Source organism: Malurus melanocephalus, unplaced genomic scaffold, assembly GCF_030028575.1.
Source record: "Malurus melanocephalus ecotype Western Australia unplaced genomic scaffold, MMel_1.1 scaffold_810, whole genome shotgun sequence".
Classification (NCBI taxonomy): Eukaryota; Metazoa; Chordata; class Aves; order Passeriformes; family Maluridae; genus Malurus; species Malurus melanocephalus.
Window position 1 is genome coordinate 84,978 of NW_026624042.1, and position 23,867 is coordinate 108,844.

The following is a 23,867-nucleotide window of genomic DNA, read 5'->3' on the forward strand; positions in this document are numbered from 1 at the left end:
CCAAGGGTGGGGACCTCTCTAAGGAAGGGAAGGGAAGGGAGGGGAGGACAGTACATTAATCAGTTCCAAGGAAAAGGAAGRAGCAGCTTGAAGAGCTGATATTCCTCCCTTGCAAAAGGGACACTCTGGGCACTGAGTGTCAGGTGCGTGCCGGGAAGGCGGGTGAGGGAGCGGGGAAAGCCGGCTCCTCCCCCGCAAAGGAAGGCTGTACCTGGTCATTAAGGAGTTGAGCTKGTGCTGAGTCCTGAAGGAACCTCTTGGGAGGAGCTCAGGAGGGACAGAACAGACCTGAATACGGACACAGGACTGATCCAGCGCGAGAGACAGCTCTCAGCATCAGCAGCTCCGGTCATGTTCAACTACCTGGCAGTCGAGGTGAGGCCCCAGCTCCACCGCAGCTACGGGGGACAGCAAGGGCAGTCTGGGCCACTGAAGAGCCGCCTGGAGCAGCTGAAGAAGCCATGGTGGAGGGAACACACGCCGCTGGTGCTGCAGCACAGCGAGACAGCCAGGCTGGCCATYGATGCCTTCCTTGAGCAGGGGGAGCGCGGTTACCTCAATGCCATCGCTGAGGAGAGGGAGCTGCCCTTTCTTTCCACCCTGGACATGGAATATATCAGCCACCAGAGGAACCACGGCTGTCCAGATCCCAGCACAATGAAAGATAAAGAAGCTGACCCTGCTGATGTGGACGCTGGAGACAGGTTCTCCCTCAACTCTGAACTAACATCGGGCACCTACTTTCCCCTCATGTCTGATGTGCACCCTCCGGAGCTGGAGCTGGGGTGGCCAGGGACGCCGCTCCTCACGGTGTCTGGACAGACTCAGGCCACTGTGATTTTCCAAAGGAACAAAACGAACAGCATTAAGGATCTGGTGCGGTCTYTGATCAGCCGGGCGCGGACGGTACGTACGGGGCTGTGTCCCTGCAGGGGAGCCGTGTGCCACAGCGCCCGGGGCTGCTGGCCGGTCCCACACTGTAACCACACACCCCACGCTCTCGCTGCTCTCCACATGTCTGGCACGGTGTGATTGCTTTTTCTGCAGCAGACCTGTAGCTGTTCCTGCTCCTTTCCTTTCCTGTAATTTCTTTCTGGATTTCACGTGATCCAGGCAGGGCYCTTGCAGGCTCTCCGTGTCTGTGGTTGYRGGGATGCAGAGCRGTYCCRGAGCCTGGAGTGGGTGCTGGCAGGRCCTGCAGTGTCCCTGGCTCTGTGTGTGTCCAGCCAGCCCTGCTCCCTCAGCCAGGGAGTCTGCACAGCCAAGGCTCTTTTCCAGCCCTGGACATCACCTTAAGCTGGACAGGAGGATACCACTGATGAGTTGCTGTCACAAAGAGAATCTYAGAATGGTTTGTTTGGAAGGAACCTTAAACCTTATTCAGTCCCACCCCCTGCCACGGGCAAGGACACCTTCTGTTGTCCCAGGCTGCTCCCAGCCCCGTCCAGCCTGGCCTTGGGCACTGCCAGGGATCCAGGGGCAGCCACAGCTTCTCTGGGCACCCTGTGCCAGGGCCTCACCACATATAACCTGAGTAAATTTGTGGGACTGAATATCCCACAAATAACCACTGTCTGTGGTTTGAAGTAAGTTAGAATCCTGTATTCTAGGCTTGATGTCTGTGCCTCTCTGGGAATGAGTAAGATCAGCCCATTTTGCCCCATTGCACAGTTTCTCTCGTGTTATTACAGCCCTCACATGTAATAAAAACAGGATAACTACAGTGCATGCCGACCAAGCACAATGCTGGCATGGATTTACTCACTCAATTATGCTGCTGCTTATTTCTTTAGCTTTGCCACTGAATTCTGTGTGAAAGCAGAAGCTCAGACAWCTGTATCAGAGACACATTTCAGCTTTTGTCTTTGTCCTCTTTATGGTTCTTTTCAGCTCTTCYACATTAATTTTCTGTTGTAGTATTTGTGTTGAGATACCGAGGAAGTGTTCAGACCAAAGTTCACTTTAACCAGTCAGCTTCTAGGCAATTTCTCTTATCACTCCAGTAATTTCCTATTTAACTTCACAGTCACTCCTTACATTCATTGTTGCTTGTGCAAAAGTGGGAGATAAGGAATCACCAGGACTCTCTTTGCAGTTCAAGTGTGATCTTCTATCACCATTAGCTGAGCTGAGCAAATGAATTTATGTGTTCCCAGCAGCTTAGACTGCACAGCATCAGAACATCCTCTAAGAGCCACACATCAGCAAAGTTTGGGTGTGATCYGAGGTGAATGGGGATCTTTTTCCTTTTGCCTCAAAGACCATTTTGCCACATGAGCTGCTGCTTAATTGTAAGCAGCCCTTGCTTAATGCCTGAACTTCTCTCATATCATAAGCAATTACAGGAAGTTTTGGTCCAGGAAGTAAGAGGCAAAAAGCTTTGTTTGTCCTTGGAGGCAGCTGCTTTGTGGTAGCTTAAATGATCTGAGAAGTTCTGTGATACTGACCCTCTATTGTCAGCAGTGGAGATTAAGTGATGGCTCAGTGCAGAGTAAATAACTACCGAGAAATGTCCTCCTGTCACTCAGCACATGTCCCGGATCTCCGATGATATTGTGATCCTTTCAGCCACAGGAAAAACACATCTTGCTGCTTTCTCAGTTCTCAGGAACTTCTCAGTTGCTGCGGGCAAGTTGCCCAGGTAGTGGATRCTTTGTTGTACATTCAGTACATTCTGAGCTTTTTGCTTTCTTGGCTTGGCTTGATTAAATCCTGACAATCTTCAGCCCTTCATGTTTAATTTGAGGGTTTCACACAGTGTTTTTTACTGTTGTGTGAAATGTGAGAATGAGTTTTTAACTATCTTACTGATTTATTACTGGTATTTGACTGGCTTCTGGGTTAGCAGCTCTGGCCATGCTTCCCATGATTAACTCTATGATTGATGGCAATTCCAGCTCATTCACAACTCCAGTTRCACATATTTAAGTACTTACTGAGTCATTGTGTTCAACAAATCATCTAAAAGGATGTTGCTTATGTGTCTTCATGACAAAAGAGCAACCAGAGGAAAAAATTTCTTTTGCCTGAAGTCCCAGTATGTACCATGTGGAGAACAACCTGKTTTTTTGCTTTGCAGCTGCTGTTTCTACATTTCCAATATTTTTGCCACTAGATCTTTAGCTCTTGTCACATATCCATAGATATTTTAGAGTGTTTCTCCTCCYGTGGGTGATGCAGTGCTGGTGTGATGTGGGAAGGATGTTGAGAACCCCAGCTGCTTTTCCCAGRTCCTGTAGGCAGGGAGGTGTATGTTTTGAAATGCTGTTTGCTGCCTTCCCGGTACAGTCACAYGGAACAACGTCAGCAGACATCTCTTGCAACAGCTTATTTGTATTGACAAATGAGCAAAAACACCATTTGTTCCATTGGTACCTTGGGCTGGTGTGGTCAGCCTTTTGCCTTCACTGTGTTTAACCAGCTCTCTTTGAAGACASATGTTCAGATTCAAGCTTTTCTCTCTGCAGACTTAAGAAGATGCAGCGCAGCCACACCTTTGCCTTCATTTGATAATACTATTACAATTTCACTCTTGCTGAGCTCCAAGCTGGTTTGAACTGTCCATGCTGCCTCTTTCACCCCTCCTTGTCCACCTCAGACGTTGGCCACGCGCTCGTGTCCGTGCCTGGTGGCAGAAGGTTCCCTGACGGTGCCCAGGGAAGCAGCAGATCAAATGGCACCACGGCAGTAATGACCCAAACCACACTGCTATTGGCAAATACCAGTAAAACCAGCTGTGCTGGTTGGAAACCAGACAGATGGCAAACCCCAGTGGGGTTCTGGTTAGTGCTGTAATTCCTAAAGTGATGACTCCAGTAATTGCTGAATTGTGAGTTTCCAGAAGTGGGTTAGGAAATGTCGTGGTTTAACCCTACAATGGCAAGGTGTGAATTTTCTAGAGCCTGTGGGGCAGCTGTGTCTCTGTAACACYCTGACCTGCCAAGGCCAAGCCATGGGCTCAAAGGCTGTGATGAGCATGCTGAGGAGCAGGGACACTCCAAGCCAGCCCAGCCTTGCAACCCCTCAGTGAAACTGAGGGGCTGGAGGCACTGACACAGGTTTCAGTTCATAAAGCCCAATCGACTTGAATGCCCAAAGCTTTAAATGTGAGACATGAGCTGTCAGGAGCCTGAATTTCAGATGATTCTTGGATACCCAGCTCCCACTGCTTTAGAGAGCTGATGGGAATCATCTTTGAAGCCTCACTTTCTTTTTTATTTTCTTTCTTTTTTTCTCCTGCCCCCTTTTTTTTTTTTTTTTTTTTTTTTTTTTTTTTTTTTTTTTTTTTCTCCTGCCCCTTTTTTTTTTTTTTTTTTTCTTTTGGACACTCATACATTTTTAGCAGGTTTCAGGGGACCTTCAGGGTATTCTTCCCCCMAAATTTCTTAGCTTTGGGGTTGAGCTAATGTTATCATAAGAGCTGCCTGCTTTGGTTTCCGAAARGATGTGCTGATCTGAGTGCCCTTTTGGGTACCCACAGTTAGAGCGAGCAGCCCCAAATGGGTACCTGCCCCTTCCTCTGCAGGGAGGGCACACACGGGGCTGCTGTGGTCCCTCCTGCCCTGCATTGGCCGTGCCACCCCAGGAGCACCGGGAAGGAAGGAAGGAAGGAAGGTGTSAGCAGAGCTGCAGCCYCTCCCAATGCCAAGCAAAGACCCGCTCTGGAAAGCCTGAGCGTGGCTGTCAGGGCTCCACCCGGCTTTCACAAACTGGCTCTGCTGCCCAGGGCTCTGGCTGATGCCACAGCCCTGCCACGAGGCTGCCAGGAGCTGCTGGGCTGCCTGGCTGCCACCTGCATCCCCCCTGGGCACCGGTGCCACGGGGATTTGGTGCCAGGTGCTGCTGCCTGCTCACCCCATCCCTCTCACACTGAGCACTGAGGCCTGGCAGTGCCACTTTGGGGCAGGGATCAGCCCTGGATTGTGCCAACMAACCTTGCCAGAGCCTGCAAGCACTGACAGAGGAAAGCAAGATGGTGTGGACCTTGTGTGTACCCCGGGTGGAGGTAGTGCCCCTGAACATGTGGGATCTGGGGACAAAGGAGCATGGGTTGTCCTTACTCCATCACGCTGACTTCCCAAGCAGAGTTTGGATTGTCCCCAGCACAAAGACTGCCTCAAACTAAGCTTGAGATGAGCTCCAATATCGTGAGGCAAAGTCTGGCTGAAAGGGATTTGCCTGAGGCTTTACCCAAGATTTGGGCTATAGGTTTGTTGCAATGCTTCATCGTCAGAGGATGTGTGACCCATCAAAGAAATTTGGCTAAACTGCAGTTGGCCTTTGGCTGGAGGACAGCATGGAGAGTTATGACAAAGTCCTTTTACACTGTGGGTCTCAGCGGTACCTTGTGCTGATAGACCAGCATTAATTTGGGAAGTTGAAGATGCTTCTCAGTGGTTGCTTAGCACCTCCAGGGCTGACTCTGATCTCCAGGACAGATGTGTGCATTTCAGGAGGGGAGAAGTTTACCAAATCCTCATAAGGCTTCTGGGAAGACAACATTAAGAAGGGCTACAGAAGAGGTGCCCTTTGGAGTCAGGTTCTGCAGCCTGTATCTCCCAGGGCCGGGGTGAGAGGGTGGACATGTGGTGTTGCCCTGGACASCAGGAATGATTTTTAGCTCTTGACAGCTGCCTTGTGTCCCACATGGATGTCTGGGATCACAGCAACCTCCAGGAAGGGGACAAAACAGAGCTGTGCAATCTTGTCCTTCTGCAAAAGGGCTCAAGCCCCAAGAGAGCAGGAATCAGCCTTCTGGCATTGCTGATCTCTCTGACATGGCTCTGTGCAAGGGTCTCTCCATGGCAGGTCCAGGCTGAGGAGCCAGGTCCCCCAGCACAAAACTGGACTGGAGAGCACAGGAAGCCCAGGGGCCCTGCTCTGCCCATGGCAGCACTGAGGCCATGAGTGTGAGCCTGGAAAAAGGCAGCTCCTTGATGAAAACAGAGCAGAAGAGCTATTGGGCAGAGGGCAGTCTGGGCCAGCRTGGCAGCCTTGGGCACAAATCAAGGAAAGTTAAATTTGGAGCTCCTCTCCTCTTTTCTGAGGCTATTCTAGATCAGACCCGTGCCATGACTGCAATTTCCCCTGTTCCTATTTAAAGCTTGAATGCCTGCACATGTAAAAGCTGATCTCACTGCCTTCCTCTGCATTCAGCTCTTGGTTTGAAGGGGAGCAGCTGAGCAGCAGTGGCAGAGGAAGGCTCACCCTGCAGGGGTGAGATCCACGGGGTGATTGGGGCGATGGAGAGTGCTGTTTGTGGCCATGCACATAACAGGCTCCTTCCTCACAAGGGCACGATGGCAGCAGCACCAACTCTGTCATGCATTTCAGCTGAGATGACCGAGAAGCAGAATAGGCTGTTGAAGCTTCAGTCCCAAATTTAGGGGGCTTTGAGTCATCTTTATTTGGGCATTCTCTGGTAGGTGCAGAAACTCAAATCAGGTTTATGCACCCAACTTACAAGTTACCAGTTATCTTATGCACTATGATATGGAAAAGACTGGGACTAAAGTACTTGGGCAGTATTTTCATTATTTTTTCAGCTTTTGAAAAGAAGTTTGCCTGACAATAAATACCCCCTACCCTTTTCCATCCCCCAGTTGCTCCCATCTTCCATGGGTTCACTGTTACYTGCTGATGGTTCAAGGTCTGAGTCCCAGGTGCTCTGCACCCTCAGATGCAGTGACAAATCACCCTGCTCAGCAAGTGCTCTCCTGCCTGTTCCTGCCTTCTCCAGGGTGTCCCCCTGACCCCCATTGCCAACAGAGGGATCCCAACAGTCACTGCCTCCTCCAAACAATGGCCCCCTCAATGTTGTCTGCTGGCAACTTCACTCCATGAGGAACAGAGCAACAGGGTCTCCAATCCCATTTGAATCTATTTATGGCTGATTTCCCTTGATGCACTGTTCTTGTTGCAGGTCATTCTGTACTTTCAGTTTTCCAGTCCAAGGTCAACTCACTTGTAGAAGCTGCTTGTCATGACTTACCTTCTGTTTTCTGTATTTTCATTCCAGTTTTTGGAGAATTCATGTAGCCGTGACAGTCTGCTGCTTCCCATTCCATCTCTACAGTGGGCTATGTTGCCATGGCCTTTTTCAGCCTCATTCTTTAAAGAACTGGCAGTTCTCTTTAAAGTTCTTTTCCTTTTAAAAACTCCTTCATTGGAGACCTTATCTCACTTTATTGAGATACGTATATTATTCTTTTATTTTTTAATAATCTTAGTTTTATTCCTTCTTCCTCCTGTCAGGTTTCATACCCATCATTTGCATCCTTGGCTTTGTGAGCAGGAGTTTTGCCAGCAGGGAAAGGGAAGGGATCTTTTCCACACACATGATTCTCTGATTTTGTCTAGGCACCCCTAGGATGTAATCTTGGAAACGGGACTTGTACCAGGATACCTTTTTCCTCACCTGGCAGTGAGTCCATCCTGAAAAAAATTGTACTTTGTCATATTAATCTGCCCATYATGTAGTCACTCTTGCTGATTGAACAATGGCTTTGCTCAGACTCAGCTCTTGTTTAATATGCTTTWTTCCTGGCAGCACATACTTGTTGCACCACTGACATTCAGAGTTTGTGTATGTTACCATCTCAGCTATTCCTTTCTGTGAATAACAGATGAGACAGGAGGTACCTGGATGGGAATTGTCTTCATAGTTATTAAAATTTTATTTTAGCTGCCACAGTGGAGTAAGGGCTGTTAAATACAAAGGTCCAGAATCATGTCCACTCAGGTAGTCACAGATACTCAGTAACTCAGAAGGTTTGAATAATTTAAAGCTCATAGTTTAAAGCACAATTCACTTGGGCATGAGATTTCAACAGTCTTGTGTTTTTTTCCCCCWAAACCTCTTTTCTCCTGGCCAGGTGATAGCAATTGTGATGGATCTGTTTACAGACATGGAGATTCTGTGTGATCTGCTGGAGGCCTCAAGCAGACGGCACATCCCTGTTTACCTGATCCTGGATGAGGAGTACTTGAAGCATTTTGTGGAAATGTGCAATAAAATGGCTCTTTCTCAGGACAGTTTCCCGGTAAGTTTTCAGTCACACACTGGATATGAGAAACAGGTCTTAAAATTGATAAAAACCAATGTACCCTCGGTTCTGTGCTCTCTGCCTGGTCCCCAGGGATCATCCCTTCTCTCTAGGACCCATCCCTTCACCCCCAGGCTAAGTGAGCACGGCTGTTTGCTCTAGGACATTGAGATATGTCTGGACATACAGAAGAAGGTGTGCAGGAACCTCCTAGACCCACATATTGAGGTCCTCATTTCAGTTTCCCACGCAGGGAGTGTGAAGCTGAGGTCAATGAGATGCAGTGAATTGCTGAACTCTTTGCTGGGCTGGTGCAGGGATGTAGAGGGAGGCGGGGAAATTTAGTTTATGTGGACCAGTATCATCTGGACACGGAGGAGATGACACAGCCCCTGCTCTAGGACACAGAATTGCAAGACTTGAATTTTTCATAGTTCAGATCCCTGAGCTCAGGGATTTAAATTCTGGCCAGAGCAGCTTCAGGGCAATAGCTGGGAGGCAAGGGGAGCAGTGAGTCCCCACAAATGTCCTGCTGCAAACCTCACTACTTCTTTCTGCTGCACCCACAGGTTAAAAATCTCACATTAAGATCTGCTTTTAGGCTTTGCAATTCAGCTGTGGGTCCATGAGAGATTTGTGAAAAACCCAATTCCTGCTCAGTGGGTGCCYGTCACCCAACGTGTGGTGCCCAGAGCAGATCAACAGTAAAAATGAATGTGTCAGTGCCACAGGCTCTCTTKGGAACTTGCAGCCTCAGAAATGCACCCCAGAATCCTGCTGCTCCCCATTTCTGGCTACTACCTACCAATGGAAATTGGGGTTTTTGTTGTCATTTGTTGTTCCTGCAAGGCCAGCATGCTGGCTGTGCTCCCTCCCTGGGTGTGCAGGATTCCCTGGAGCACTGACTCTACTCCAGCCACCAGTTTCATAGGTTTTTCCCTTAATTATGGTGGGGAATATTTGGAAATTTTCCAGTTAGCTCAAAAGCATTCCTAGCTAAAACACAAGCTAGGGAAAAGGAAGAAATAATGTTTTACAGCACATTCCAAATAGATGCAGTTATAAATGTCTTACTTTYCCCTCATTTTTAACCTGTCTACACAATGGTTGATTTAGAGAGGTTTCTTTAGAAAAGCACAGAGTGCTCTGGTCTAGTTGACAAGGTGGTGATCAAAGGTTGGACTTGATGATCTTGAATATCTTTTCCAACATAAATGATTCTGTGATTCTTCCACTGTGAACCTGGTGAACCTCTGTCCTTTCTTGCTTCTGACAAGCCAGACCCACCTCATCCTGCCTCTTGGGATSACAGCTATTAGGGAAAACTGCTCCATGCTGGAGCATGTTTGCTTTTMATAAACAGCTGCCTCACTGAAATGAYTTGATGGATTTCATCTCTCCAAAATTTATTTTACTGCTTCTTACTGTTATCCAAGAGGCAGCCATTTTTAATTAAAATTAGAATGAGTTTATATCCATGGAGATGCCTGTGTCTCTTTGTTAGGCCTGATGTCATATCTTGTGATTAAATGGGTAATTAACACTTGCCTCCCATTCCATGACTCATCAGCAGCTCTCCATCTGAAGTGTCTCTTAGGGATGCACCTCAAGCAGCCCATTCCCTACAGGCTGGATACACATCTGAGTGGAATGAGGGTACATATTTTATTCCTGCCTCCAAGTTGTGACAGGATGTAGTGGTAAATCTCCATTTGGAATAATAGGTGACAATTTGGGATTGAATGGGGAATTTGGGGTAATTGTCCCTCCAGCATCTTACTTCTCAAAACAATGTGTGAATCTGCTGGTGGCAAATTCYAGTGCTGAGCATCAGAAAATCCCACCTCGAGCATTGGCAGCAGTGACAGCAGAAACCTTAACTTGGAGTTTTCAAACATCATCTGCTAAACTGGAAGCAACTGTCTGGATGGAGCAGGAGCAGTACCTGTCAGTCTGTCTTTCCTCCAAGACTGCAGGATTCTCATCTTCTTGGGATGATTCAGGGCCTGRATTGACAAGAGGAAGAAGAGGATGACAAAAATGAACCAGGTCTCAGAAACTCACCCAGCCTTGGAAAGGATAAAGSGAGTGAAGAAATACTGTGGTGAAAAATGTATGGAATATCCCTTACCTGAAGTAGTTTTCATTTCCCCAGGAAGGGGGCAGAGAAGGAGGAAGCCCCTCCTAGCRAGAACCAGTATTACTAAAACTTCCATACTGGAAGAAAAAAAATCCCTTTGTTGACTGGCCACAGGACAAGGTGAACACGTGCCCAAGCATCCAGCATTATCTTGGTCTGAATCAGCAGTTTTCAGAGGATCACAGGTTGATGCAAGCTGGCAGGATCCTTAGAATGTCATCAAGTCCAGCCTCCCACTCAAAACAGTGTCACCTGTGAGGTCAGGGCCTTACCTGSTCTCATCCTGCGAATCTCCAAGCATGGACCCTGCAAAGCCTCTCTGGAGAGCTTGTTCCAATGCACAGCTGTCTTTGTGGGGAAAAGGTTTCTCCCTTCTCATAGGTGGCACAKGAGGACACATTCTGGGACATAAGAAGACAACAAGTGAGAGCCACAGTGCCAAAACTGTGAAGCTTCAGCTCCATCCCTGCTAGAAATTTCCATGAACTCAAGAGAAGACTGGACCAGTATTTGGAGAAGAGGTCATGGTGGGGTTCCTGCTGAGACAAACCACAAGCAGCTCAAGAAATCCCCCGATCAGAAAACAGGGTCAGCAGCAACATTAGGGGCAGTATAATAAATAATTGCCCTCTTCCTGCTCTTCCCAGCTGCCACTGCCCACTGCAGGCTCTGGCTGGGAACAATTTGCTGCCGCTGCTGTGCAGCCCTGGAGGGCGGTGGTGCTGCTGGTGGGCAGGGGTGCTGTGCTCTGTGGGAACACTTGCAGATGAATCCCAGCTGCTGGTGCTTGTCCCTTGCCTGTAGCTGGCCAGGAATCTGCTGGGTGGTGGAGGGGAGGCTGCCAAATTCTCTGAGCRCCCACGTCTGCCATGGGCAAAGTGGCCCTGACACTGAACCAGTGGCTCTGGGGCTGATGCTTGGCATGGATGGGCTGCCCACAGAGGGATCTGCCCAGTCCAGTGCTGGTGGTGACAGCTTGTGACAGAGCTTGTGACAGCTCCTGCTGTACCAGAGGTGCTGCAGGTGTCAGGGGAGCTGGCCTGGAGGGCAGGAAGGGATGACCTGGCAGCCCCACGTGGGTGTAGCCTTAGGGATGTTTATTTACATGCCAGGTGTTTTGTTTGGCACTGTATCACACAGAGCAGGTCAGCAACTGTTTCCAGGGACTGTTCTGCTCCTCTTCCTTCCTCACCTGAGGTGCAGATAATTAGATTATGGGCAAACACCTCACATTATGAAAAAAGGTCCCCCAATGGATACCAAGAGCCATATTTCCCAGTTTATTCTGGGCAGTTGGTTTTACAGGCCAAAGCTGTATCAGAAAAGTATTTGCAGTTTTAAAACAGTGAAACATCAGGTCTCCTTCAGTTGAGTACAGCAGATGAAAATGTTAATATAATTTTAAAATGTATTGATAAAAGGCAATCCTTAAAATGTACTTATTCCTCTCTGTAAGTCTTTTTTCATTGAGCAATGTTTTATTTTTAAGCCTTTCATTGTATAAAATCAGAGCATCACACTCTATTGATTAGGAACTAGCTACTTGTTATGGGTCAAAATTCATTTCAATGCAGAACCATCAGCTAGTGTGGGGAGCTGAATATTATTAATAATCTGGAAGAAACTGGATAGTCTCACATACTTCAGAAATTATCTGTGGCTCATAGGATTCTACCAAGGTTTTTTTTTTTTCAGACTAGAATTGGCATCTGAGTGCAACTTGTAAATTTTTGCCAGTGTTTTTATCTTGTAGAAGCAGGCAGCGTAACAAAATCTTTGCTATGTAGGACATACTTAATGCCTTGCTGAATTCTACCTCTTGGAGCAGARCACGAGCTTGAGGGAGTCCAGCAGTGATGCACAAGGGAACACCTCAGTTTAATTCAGTCTGTGGCCCCTCACCAACTCTGCTTGCTTTGGTTTCAGAACATGCGCATAAGATGCCTCAGTGGAGATACGTACTACAGCAAAGCAGGMAAGAAATTTGCAGGCCAGGTTCTGGAGAAGTTTGTCCTGGTTGATTGTGACCAAGTTCTTGCTGGTACATACAGGTAAGAAAATACAGCAACTGCTGTGGCAGAGCCTGATGGCACTGAGGAATTATTCCTTACCAAAATACTGAGTAATGTAACTCTTGATGCTTCATGCTGCCCTGCATTCACCTCAGGCAGTGCTTTCACAGTTTCCTAAGCCTCCATCTTATCCACCCTCCCTGCCCTTTTTTTACCTGAAAACCTTGGACTTTTCAGTCTCTCCTCACACAGCAGCTACTGCATCCCTCGGCCTTTTTTATTCTGTTTCTCTTCACTCTCTCTGAGCTCACTACATCCTTCTTGAGATGCAGAGAACAGAACTGCATGTGGCCCCCCTGACAGGCAGCACTGAGGTGTTTGAGAGGGGCAAAAGGTGCCCAAGTTCTGGTTTGTTATTTGCCCTTGCTGGCAGGAGCCAACACTCACTGCATGTTTTAGGTGCCATTGCACTCTGAGCTGATGATGTCAGAGAACTGATGATGATGATGGTGATGATGATTCTGAGCTCCTTCCTGAGTTGCTCCAGGTTCAGCATCATACAGATCCTGTCCCCTTATGGATKCACCACATTTTCCTTTACTGAAGTTCATCTGCCACATATTTGTGTGCTTATTCAGTTCTGTGAGGTCCTTCTCGATTTGTTCACCTTCAGTGAGGTGTCCAATGACCTAAAGGAATGGGGATCATCTGCAAACCAGGGGATTTCACTGCACCCCTCCATGCCTGAGGGATCCACAGGGGCACACCCTTCCCAGCACTGGTCTCTGGGGYCTCACTGCTGACTCTTGCCCAGGCTGAAAACCAAGCAGCAAACCCTGCCCTTTGCATCCTCTGCTCTCACCAGCTCTCAGTCCAGAACAAGGCCTTTCCTTCATGCCAATGGCAACTTCATTTCCTAATAGRCTTTGGAGCAGAACCTCACCAAAGGTGGTTTGAAACCCCAAAAACATGTAGCTGATCTGTTCCTTTATCCATGTGCCCATTGGCTCCCTCACCACACTCCAGCAGGTCGGTGAGGCTGGGCTTGCCTTTGCTGTATCCCTGTTCCTTTTCCAAGAGGCTGTGCTTCTCCATGCCAGCAGGAATCTTGCTCTTCACAGAATGCTCTGCATGCCCCAGGGCAGAGGGCAGCTCCAGTGGTCTGTGGGCCTCAAGGCTGCATTCAGAGCCCTCTCTGTAAGTGGGGTCACACTGAAAACCACTCAGCTTGTGGCTTTTCTGATGGTGCTGATACACAGGAATGACACACAGCTCAGTGTCACMAGCACCAGCAATGGCTGCAGGAAGTTCTCTGAGGTTCTCAGCTATAGCCTTGTCATCACCCTTTTGAACCCATGTCTCAAATGGGCCCACTGATCCCTTGACTGCCAGTACAGCATTTGTGAACAACCTAACGGCCACAGGCATCCTGGGGATTTTTTGTCTTCTCTCTTTCAAGTCTTTCTGACCAATTGCTGCATTTTTATGTAGTTATCTTTCTTCAAGTGGAATCTCTGTGTGCTGCATTTATTTAGTTTGCTCTCTGCCACTAAAGAGCCAAAATTGTGTTGTGATCATTCTCAYAAACGGGTTCTTCCACTTCTGCCTCTGGAACTAAGTCTTATGCACCATTCCAGACCACATCCTGAATTGCATCTTTTCTTGTGGGTCAAACAATTTGGACTAGTTAATTCTGGCATTTATTGCTAATTGCTAATAATCATTTATTGCTTCCATAAAGTTTTTCTACATGGTTCATCCCAGTGGAGCATTAACCTCTGTGTGTGTGAGTGGATGAAATCTCCCACTACTGCTGCCCATCCTAATTTTGCAGTCTCTTTGATCTCAGTTAACATTGTCTGTTTGCCATCATCACAGTTTTGATCAGAGGGTCAGGACTACAGTTCTTGTGCTATATTTTCATTATTAGAATCTGTTTATTTAATCTTCCCACAGAAGATCTTTCCCACAGTATTTTCACATGGTTACACATCATATTATACTTCACAAACAGTGCAGCTCCTCAGGAAAGCCTGCTCTGGTGTTTCTGTGAACTTGGTGCCCCAGCAACACTTTCATTCTCCTTCCACCAGATCTCCTTGAATGTTGCTCTCCCTCTCCCTTTCTCTCTCTTTCCATCTCCCTGTGGGCTGGAGCCTCAGGCTACCARTGTCCTCATCAGTGCTGTAGCTTCAAGCTGCACCTTCTCTGCTGTTGAGTTCATCATCTCTGAGAGTGGAGGTCTCACCTCATCAAACTCTGGCTAAATGAATGAAAAATGGAAGTACCTGGTTGAGTCAAATTTCTGTATAAACAACAAGGACAGCAGTGTCTGGGGGCATTTTGACCATCCTAAGACATTGAAAACTATGGAGTGAATCATTGCCTGGAGACACAGCATCCTAGAATCATAGRATTGGTTAGGTTGGAAAAGCCCTCTAAGACCCYCTAYTCCAACTGTTCCCTCAGCACTGCCAAACCCACARCCATGTCACATCCACAYATCTTTTAAATCCCTCTATCCACCTCCAMTGRCTGCAGGGGCAGGGATACAYACCTGAACCACTCATTTTTGARTGACTAAAGCTGAGCATGTGTCAGGTGGATTGAACTGCACAGCTGGAGGAATATCTGATTTCCCTGTGGCCCAGAGTCAGGGTATTGCTCAAAATGCAGGTGCAGCTCTCTGGGTCAGTTCCTCCCTGTGCCATTCTGGACAGGGACTGGGGGCTGCCATGTGCTCTCTATCTACAGATCCCTACAGAGCTGAAACTTCTGGAATTCTGGAAGACAATATTTCAGCTGAACAGGGTGTTATATCTGATTCTGTACTGTTCCAATAAGTACAGAATGTTCTGGACTAACAGACACAGTCTCTTCTTGAGGAATTTGCTTTACAGTTATCAGAAACACTTCTACAGCAGAAATTACGATGTCTGTTCCTGGATATAGTGCAGTTTGTATAGGAGATATTTAGATTACTGTGCCTGCAGATGGGAAAGCCAGATACAGGATGAGAAAGAGCTCCTGAGTCAAGCCAAAGATCCAGGGTGGAACCAGGGGTGTCTCAGGATGACAGAGGAACCAAGGGTAAGAGTGCTCTTAYCCAGCAGCAGGTTTTGCAGTTCAGCAATTCTTTGTGCAAGGATCAGAKGTTTCAGAACTCCGAGGTTTTATGTTGTATGTGCTTCTCTATGTTCAGTTTGCCATAGGAGACTCTTTCCCACCATGTCTGGCCTCCATGATATCCTCTGGCCATGGGTTATGCAGTTTAATTTATGTTTTGTGTGAAGAGGTGATCCGTGGTGTTTACAGCAGACCTACTGCTAGACAATTACATTTGATGTCCCCAAATTCCCACAACCTGGGCACAAAAAATCAGTTTTCTGTTTATTTTGTTGACTGCATCCATGATTTTGTCCTCCTCCATTATAATCCCTCGTGAAACATCTGTTCTCCACATTAAGTATCCTCAGCTTTTCAATCATTTCTTGTACCCAGAGTTTTGAATTTATTGACATTTAATTGTCCATAATTTTGTCTCATATTCTCCCCTTGCCAAAAGATCCTCTTGCAGCTTCTGATATTCCAGTTTTGTTTTGATCCACGATAATTTTGTCATGAGCTCTGACATGGACAGTTTCTATACTTTTTTAGGACTTCCCTCAATGTGTTGAACAGCATTGATCCCAGCACAAAACTTGTGGGTTTCCAGTGGGTAAATTAAAACTATTGCTCGTGTTCATGTCTTTAATCAACTGCTACTTCTCCTTTGTAYGTACTCCCTGATCACTTAATTTTTCTAACAACAAAATGGTCTTTGCTGAATGAACCATGTCAAAATCTCTTTGAAAGTTCAAGTTTGATATGTCAAGCAGAGCAAACACATCCATGTGCTTGCTGCCTCCTCCAAAGATCTGCAAGAGGCTTTTGAGGCATGGCTTCCTTCCACAAAAACATGCTGAGTCTTCAGCATTATGATTATAGTTATTTATGCATCTAATCATTTTACTCTCTATTTGCTTCTACCAGTTTGTTCAGTATGGAAATAAGACTGGGYGGTTTGTAGTTTTCCAGGAGCTCTTTAAAAGGTTCTTATTTAATACTTTTCATTCCTCTGCTATTATGTTCAATATTAAATGATAGGTTACTCCCTGGTTAATAATTGGAAAATCACTGACTTTCAGTTTTTGAAGGCTGTTTGCTTCAATATTTTTGTTTAATGCACCTTTTAACTAAGGTGAGTTTTTGGATGGTTTAAAATGTCCTTAATAGATACATTTTCTCTGAGATTCTAATACAGCATCTTTAAACAATCTGCCTGCCACTTCAAGCATTTAACCTTTCTGATTACTCTTTCAAATTTCTTTTTAATAGCATTCCTCATCTTCTCTTTGAAGTGTATCTGTTGTGGATTATTTTGGTCCTGAAAGAATATTCAATATGGGTAGGTCGTGGTTATTTTTTTGCTGAGTGGCCTTCCCAAAGAAACTCTCTGAACTGGTAATGTTATTTCTCCTTTTGTTGGTTTTCTGGTTAGTTTCTCCAAAAAGGGGTCCTTTATAACGTCTAAAACGCAGTTTCGGCAACTCTCCTCATAATGGCCCCCATTCTGCCTGGCAGAATCTCCCTTTATCTCTCTGCTTTCTGCCTTCTTAGTCTTTCAGCACGCCCTCAATGTGGCTTATTTACCATCAGCACTCTGCTCAGCAAGTTCCCAGTACAGCCATTTTGCACTTTTCTAAACACAGCTTTATTTGTGCAGATGTTCTCCATTGACTCTAATTCCTTACCCAGGTGTCACTGATTTCCATCCTGTCCTTTTATCAGAATACAATTTTCTTGCATTTATTTTTAAAATGAAGTGGGTGATCCCAAACTGTGTGGCCTTCCACATGTCCCAGCTTTRRTCTGTAGCAATCCACTGCATCCTGCTATCCAYTGGGTTACTCCAGTCTGGCAGCTCTACRACAAGSAGATGAGCAAWAAAGAAAAGGATCCAAACACACAGAAATAGTTTAACTGTTCTTCTGCTTCCACAGGTTTTATTCATTCATACAGCAAGAAAAACATGGAGGTGTCAGGGGATTTTAGGCTGGATCTCAGGGAAAGGTTCTGGTGTCCCCAGAGGGTGCTGGCACTGCCCAGGCTCCCCAGGGAAAGGTTCTTCTGTCCCCAGAGGGTGCTGGCACTGCCCAGGCTCCCCAGGGAATGGTCCCGGCCCCGAGGCTGCCAGAGCTCCAGGAGCGTTTGGACAGCGCTGCCAGGGATGCTCAGGGTGGGATTGTTGGGGTGTCCTGTGCAGGGCCACAGGTTGGACTGGATCATCCTTGTGGGTCCCTTCCCACTCAGGATGTTCTGTGATTCTATGATTCTTTAATTTATTCTGATATACTGCTGCCCATTGGTAYGGATCGAACACATTTTTCAGCGTTTTCTAAATATGAAAACCAAGCTTGCTGCTCTTAACAATTGCAGGCAAACTAGTTCAGACCCTTCAACTCTTATGTGTATATTGATTAAATGTTTAACTTTATATTTCTTCTAAATTAAGGGGGAAAAAGCTAGATTGAGGTATCTAGGCAAAGCAATAATCCAAAATATTAAAATGTAATTATATATCTAGCTATTTAGGATTCTTCTGGGCACCTGAAGAAATAGGGTGTTTATTTCTGCACTTAAGTTATTTACTGGCTCAGCAGGTCAGAGAAGGGCAAATAGGGGCTAGAGCTAAACAGGATCTTGAACAAGAAGAGAAGAGTAAACATTTGCCAGGCTAGAACCAGAGCAAAGAGCTGGTATTGTCAGCCTGAAAGGGAGTTATCTGGCTGTTTGAGTTGCTTTAGAGGAGATTAAATTTCTCAGTTCAAAATGACAGATGGTCACGGTATCGGTGTGTGCCCTGCCATGGGCACAGAGAGGGAGGAGCTCAGTGTTTGCTATAGTGAGAGACTCAAGATTTGGAGTTGAAGCTGACACAGCAGCTGAAACTGAAAATGAGACGCGAAACTCCACAGGAGTACAAAAGCTCTGCACGTGGCTTCAGGAGCAATAAAACTGAAGTACAGAAGTGTTTGGCAATGGACAGATAAAGCCAGATAAAGCCATGGGTTTGAAGCTGGACAAAGCCTGGAATTTRTCTCAAAGAAAGGTGCTTATACTCTCAGGTATCCATGGCCCAAGCAAGAGGARAAAGCTTTGAAGAGGGAGTTCCAGATCTAGCTTGATCAGGAATCACCGCCAGAAAGAAATTCTAATTAAGCAGGAAGTGAGTRCGTAAGGAGTGGGAAGCACAGGGAACCCCAGGTGACACACACAGCAATGCAGTGACATTGCCAGGAGATGAGTAATGTACAGCCTTGCTGGGCACACCAAAGCAGGGAGGAGCGAGTCCTCAGGTGTGTAAATAAAAAGTGACTCCAGGAGAAAGAGACAAGGTCCACTGCTGGAAGGATGAATAAGAAGTAAGAGATAACAGACATGAGTGCCCAAATTAGCTGAATATATTGCACTGGTTTGGATCAAAATGAAGATGAAAATCAAGGAATGGAAATGATTTCAAGTGTGTTGGGAGCAAGTTAAAAGAGCTTGCTGCAATAAAGGTAGATTGTTGTCACCTTATCAAAGAAAATGTCACTTGAAATGAAAGGTCTAGTAATGAGTATTATGTGGTACATGSATTTAGCCATGAGCAAAAATAAAACACAGAAGTTTGTGTTGGCATATGGAAAGAAAAGTATGTCTTTGTGACAGCTCAAGTGACAGAAGAGCAATAAAAATGACTTTGAGAAACTATTGAAAGAAGGAAAAAAATGGTATCTCATCTGCTGGAAAGAGCTGAAGCAGAGAGACTGAGTGTGAATATCTGGAGTCACTTGTGCAAACAGCTGGGGAAAGGTCCCCGTGACCCCAGAGCAGAGCAGGGCTGTACAGGGGAGCACGCAGGGAACTAATCCGGATGTCCAAAATGCTGCTGRGACGGAGACTCCTGGAATTCCGCAGGTGCTCTTCCCACTCCTGCTCGGCTCACGCCAGTGTTCCCCGGTCCCGGAGCTGATGCTGCACCTCCATCTCCCGGCCAAGGGCTGAGCTGCACCGCTCTCGGAGAGCCTGAAAGCAGGGCAGAGAAGGGATCCTATCCTACAGCCACCCTGTCCCAGAGTCCTTTGTGCCCTAGGTGATTCAGAAATGCTGTGAGCAGCAATTTGTTATGGGACAAAATAATATCAGGAAAACCCTACTGCTCTTAGAAGCTCCCATGAACTTTCAGCATCCATGGTGGCCTGCAGCAGGAGCTCCACAGTCCTTGTGGGGGTTGTGTTGTGCAAGGAAGTATTTCTTCTTGTCTGTATTGGATTTGTAACCTGTGAACTTCATCCAATCAGCCTCATTTTTATACCAGAAACCATACCCTGGCTATTTTCTCCATGACAGTCATTTATCAGTTTGTAGCAATGGGAGTAGCCATGGCTGACAAGACCCACATTSTCTTCTATCCTGGAAATCTGTACCATGGCAAGGAGGGCTGTGCCACCAGGAGACTTGGATGATTCTTTCCAGATCCTGTCATGACACAGAGTGAACAGGACCCCATTGGAGCAGCATGGGAAACTGTSACACAGGAATGCCTGGACTGGGGAAAGAGCCAGGAGAGCCATCAGTGGCAGGGACAGTCATTAGGCCAGGGGAGTGCTCTCCCCTCACAGTAGGAAGGGCAGTTCACATGGGTGAGAGAAGATGGCTGGGTGCATTGGCATGGGAAACAGTGCTTGGGTCACAGGGTCTGGGARAAGACAGAAGGTGGAAGTTGGAAGTCACTTTGTCCAGGGAGGGAAGGAAAAGATAAGCAAGACCTGTTGCTCACCTCTGCTAAGGTAGGGCCAGAGGCCTCGATGGACAGGGAGCTCGTGTGATGTACCTGCCAGAACATCTGAGACATGAAACCTGGCCAGAATGGGGAGGGCACACAGGACCACTTGCACAGCTCTGTTTCAGGTCTGCTGGCAGCAGCAGTGCCAGGCTGGGTGTACAGGGATGGGCAGCAGGATGGCAGCATCCTCCCCCTGGATAACAGTTCAGGAGCCCACACTCACAGGGCGAGGGGTGCAAGGCTGCYCCTCCAGCAGGCTCTCTTGTGCAACAGGGGAAGAGCTGTGACAATGTGGCCAGGGCCACCAGCACTCCTGGGAGCCAGGAAGTGCCCTGAGACAAATGCCTTTGACAGTGTTGATCCATGAAATATCCCCCATCTGCACTCCCAGATTTCTTCAAAGAACTCTCAGGGCTTTTTGATAGATAAAATTCCTTTGCCAAAGCTGCTTTTCCTATTATCTCATATTTCCTATATGGCCATCAATTGTATTCTTTAGAAGAGTCTCTACTAATTTGTGGATTTACACAACTTACATCTATCTAATTTGTTCTGTGCACTTGTGAGACTTAATGGTCTGGAACATGAAAAACATTATATCACATTAGCAGCCTCCTACTCTCCTGATAGCCAGGGCCCTTTCAAGTGGGAGATAGCACAGCCTGGTTAGGAGCTGAGCTGTTTCATCCTGGCATTCCCTTGGTGCTCTCAGGGTGATGTTCCCYGCCCCTGCCCAGTCGCTGGTATCTGCTCTTTTGATGTTTTCTAATCTCTGCTCCAGAGATCTCAGCAGGAGCCTGATCCTCCCTTCTGTTCTGTCTAAAGTGGGGCTCGGGGCAGCCCAAGCTCCTGTACCATAAAGGGATGCAGAGAAATTTTCCAAACACTCCAGCTACACATGGAGCAGGTGCCTCAAAAGGAGCTGAACATTTCTTCTTTCACCTTTTGCAATGTGTGACCCAGCCTTTTTCAAAGATGGTCTCTCTGGGCTTAGGAGCTTTTCCTCTGCCATTTAGCCATCACAGCTAGTTTCTGGTTTGGYTTTTTCCCCCCTAATGCCTCTGTGAAGGAATGCATTTGCTTTGAGCCTCCAGGATGGTATTTCTGAGTACTCTTCATGCCACYCACAAAGATCTTTTCATTCTTTTACTACTTCTTCATTGTTACCTAATTTATCTGGTTTGATATGGAACAGCAGAGTATTTTTTTCAATTTATATTGCTCTTTGGGGTGTGTCTGCTGAGTACAAACGTCCCAAACATCAGTCTGACCTGTAACAACTGCAGAGTGCTCAGGGACAAACCAGGAACTGGGTTTCCTATTGGAAGTTCCCAATTAATTGTCTAACAATTTATGTCTAATTAATTGTAAGCTAAACACTGATGAGGTCCCAAAACACAGTACCAATATCTTGTTCTGAAATTACATTTACTTGAGAATGTAATCTCCCATGACAACTGYTCTCCTGGAGCTCCTGTCATTTTATCCTGCTCTTCAGGATCAGAGTCTTGCTTTAGGAGCCGATAATGCAGCCCTAAGGTGGTACTGCCACCTCTGAAGATTGTGGTTTACTTGACACATTTAGTCTGCTGGTCTGGTTTGACTACAGCAAGAATAAAGAAGCAGCTGATGACTGGGATTACCATGAGCCTGGGGACCCCACTCTGGAGAGGAACTTCGCTGGTTAATCCAGGAAAATGAGGATTAGGAGAAGAAATGTGGTTACAATCTGTAGCTATATTGGGGAAGAACTGATCAGGTTACAGTTTGGGCAAAAACAAGAGGCAGAGTTAAACAGATAAGGAAAATTTGCAGAGTGGCAATTAATGGAAGCTTTTCCCCAGGTAGGGCAAAAYCAGATTGGTTTTAAGGTAGAACATGACAAGCTCCCAGAAAAGATCCCAAAACAGTGAACTGTGAGGGCAGGGACTGGAATTGCTGAGCCAAGGATGAACTTCTATTGCATCTGGGAATCCAACAGCCATGCTTATAGAAAGCATCATCAGCCTTCCCAAGGTATTCCTGTGGTCTCTGGAGACCTTTGTTCCTCAGGGCAATGCCCAGGATCTCCATTCCTCATTTCCTGCCTGCCCAAGTGGCTCCTTCAAGCCCATCATGTGTTGCACRTGTCAGAACATGAGAACACAGCTCCTGCCAAGGTGAGAAAAGAGCAGGGGAGCTTGAGCTGAAATTAAACAACCAGTTTAGGGATGTTCTTTTGTAATTATGTGATTAGCACATTCATCTGTATGAGCAATCTTACACCTGTGTGAGACTGGAGAAAGTTTTAACAACACAAACTGTGTAGCACTCCATTCACTGTAATGTTAAAATCCATGTGAGGCATTTTGGCACTCTGTGAACTCAAGTTACCTGTGTTTTGTTTCTTTTCCTGCAGYTTCACCTGGCTTTGCAGCCAAGTCCACACCGGCCTGGTGACCCACTTCCGTGGGCAAATTGTTGCAGAGTTCGACAAGGAATTCCGGTATCTGTATGCAGAGTCCAGAGCAGTGACCAGCTTCTCTGTGCCAGATCCCAGGACACATCTCTCTTCTTGGAATACCTCAAAAGTTGACAAATGTCTTTTAAAACCCACTCAGGGGAATGATACTGAGACCCTGAGCCCCTCCAGCAGCCTGTCCAATGTAAGTATCATAAGCATAAAAKCGTCTCCCTTTATGAAAAACTCCAGCTGCGGAGCACATCAGGAAAAGCAAGATTCCAGCTCTGACTCTGGCAATAAGAAGGGGAAGGAAGACACATTCCTGAAGCCCACTTGCCTTAAACAGCAAGAAGAACCACCAGACTGGGCGAACAGTCCTCCAAATAAACCCACCCCAGCTTCGTATCCCAAAACAAACCTCATAACAGCAAGGACATTCCTGCAGCCAGAGCTTTCCTCCAATAAACCTGGTTATCAGGGGGACACTAAGGCCAACAGCAGCCACTGCTCCCCGCCGAGAGCAGGACAGCCACTGCAGTCCCTGTCAGAGGGTACTGGGAGCAATGGGACAAGCCTGAAGCAGAGAGGGCCTGCGGCCACCTCTGGGGAGCTGCCAGCTGAAAATGAGCATGTGTTTTATGGGGTGGAAAAGAGACAGAGCCCCGGACACGGCTATTTTGACCTGTTCCCCCCATACAACCACTTCAAACGGGATAAAAAGCCCATAGTGCCTTGCTATGACAAGTTCCCGGAGGAYGTGCTGCTGGAAAAGAACAGCGCTTACGGGGCAGAGAAGAGAATGACTCTGGGGCACAGCAAGCTGGACCTGATCACCAAGTACAACAAGCTAAAATCCAAACACATACACAGTCGGTTCGAACTCTGACCTGGGCCTTGAGCTGGCCTCTGGTCTCATTTTCCAGGGTTTGCTTTTCCCCAACAATCATCATGCCTGGGGCTTGGAATCAAAACATGGGTGGCAAATTATTCTTGGTCCTCTTAAAAGGTGTATAATCTATGTAGATGACTGATTCAGATGAGCTTAGCAACTACAGCTCAAATTTTCAATAATGTGATTGTGGCAGGAGGGAGAAAAGCACATAAACATAATCCACATTCTTTTTACCCATTTGGGAAAGAACCATTTCCCCTCAAACATACAGCAAAGCCATTGCTACAGCTSGAAACTGGCCACTGAGGTCTTCAGGGTGAGCCCAGCTTCCCTCCATGCTGAGCATTCCTCTCCCTGTATCCATGTGGTGAAAATTAAATGGCCAAAGGCAGGGAAATGTGAAAAATAAAGGAATTGTTCTGCTGGGAAAAGCTGTGTTGGGTCCTGGTGGGAGGGTGAGCGCTG

General features: G+C 46.8%; 1 protein-coding gene across 1 annotated transcript; it reads left to right on the forward strand.

The window, feature by feature from the left end:
• The first annotated feature begins 223 nt into the window (after window positions 1–223).
• FAM83C (family with sequence similarity 83 member C) lies at window positions 224–23,850 on the forward strand. The gene is made up of 4 exons (XM_057385324.1): window positions 224–906; window positions 7,875–8,042; window positions 12,112–12,236; window positions 22,466–23,850. Exons 1-4 carry the CDS (start codon window positions 352–354, stop codon window positions 23,394–23,396), a joined length of 1,779 nt encoding a protein of 592 aa, XP_057241307.1. The 5' UTR covers window positions 224–351; the 3' UTR covers window positions 23,397–23,850.
• The last annotated feature ends 17 nt before the right edge of the window (window positions 23,851–23,867 follow it).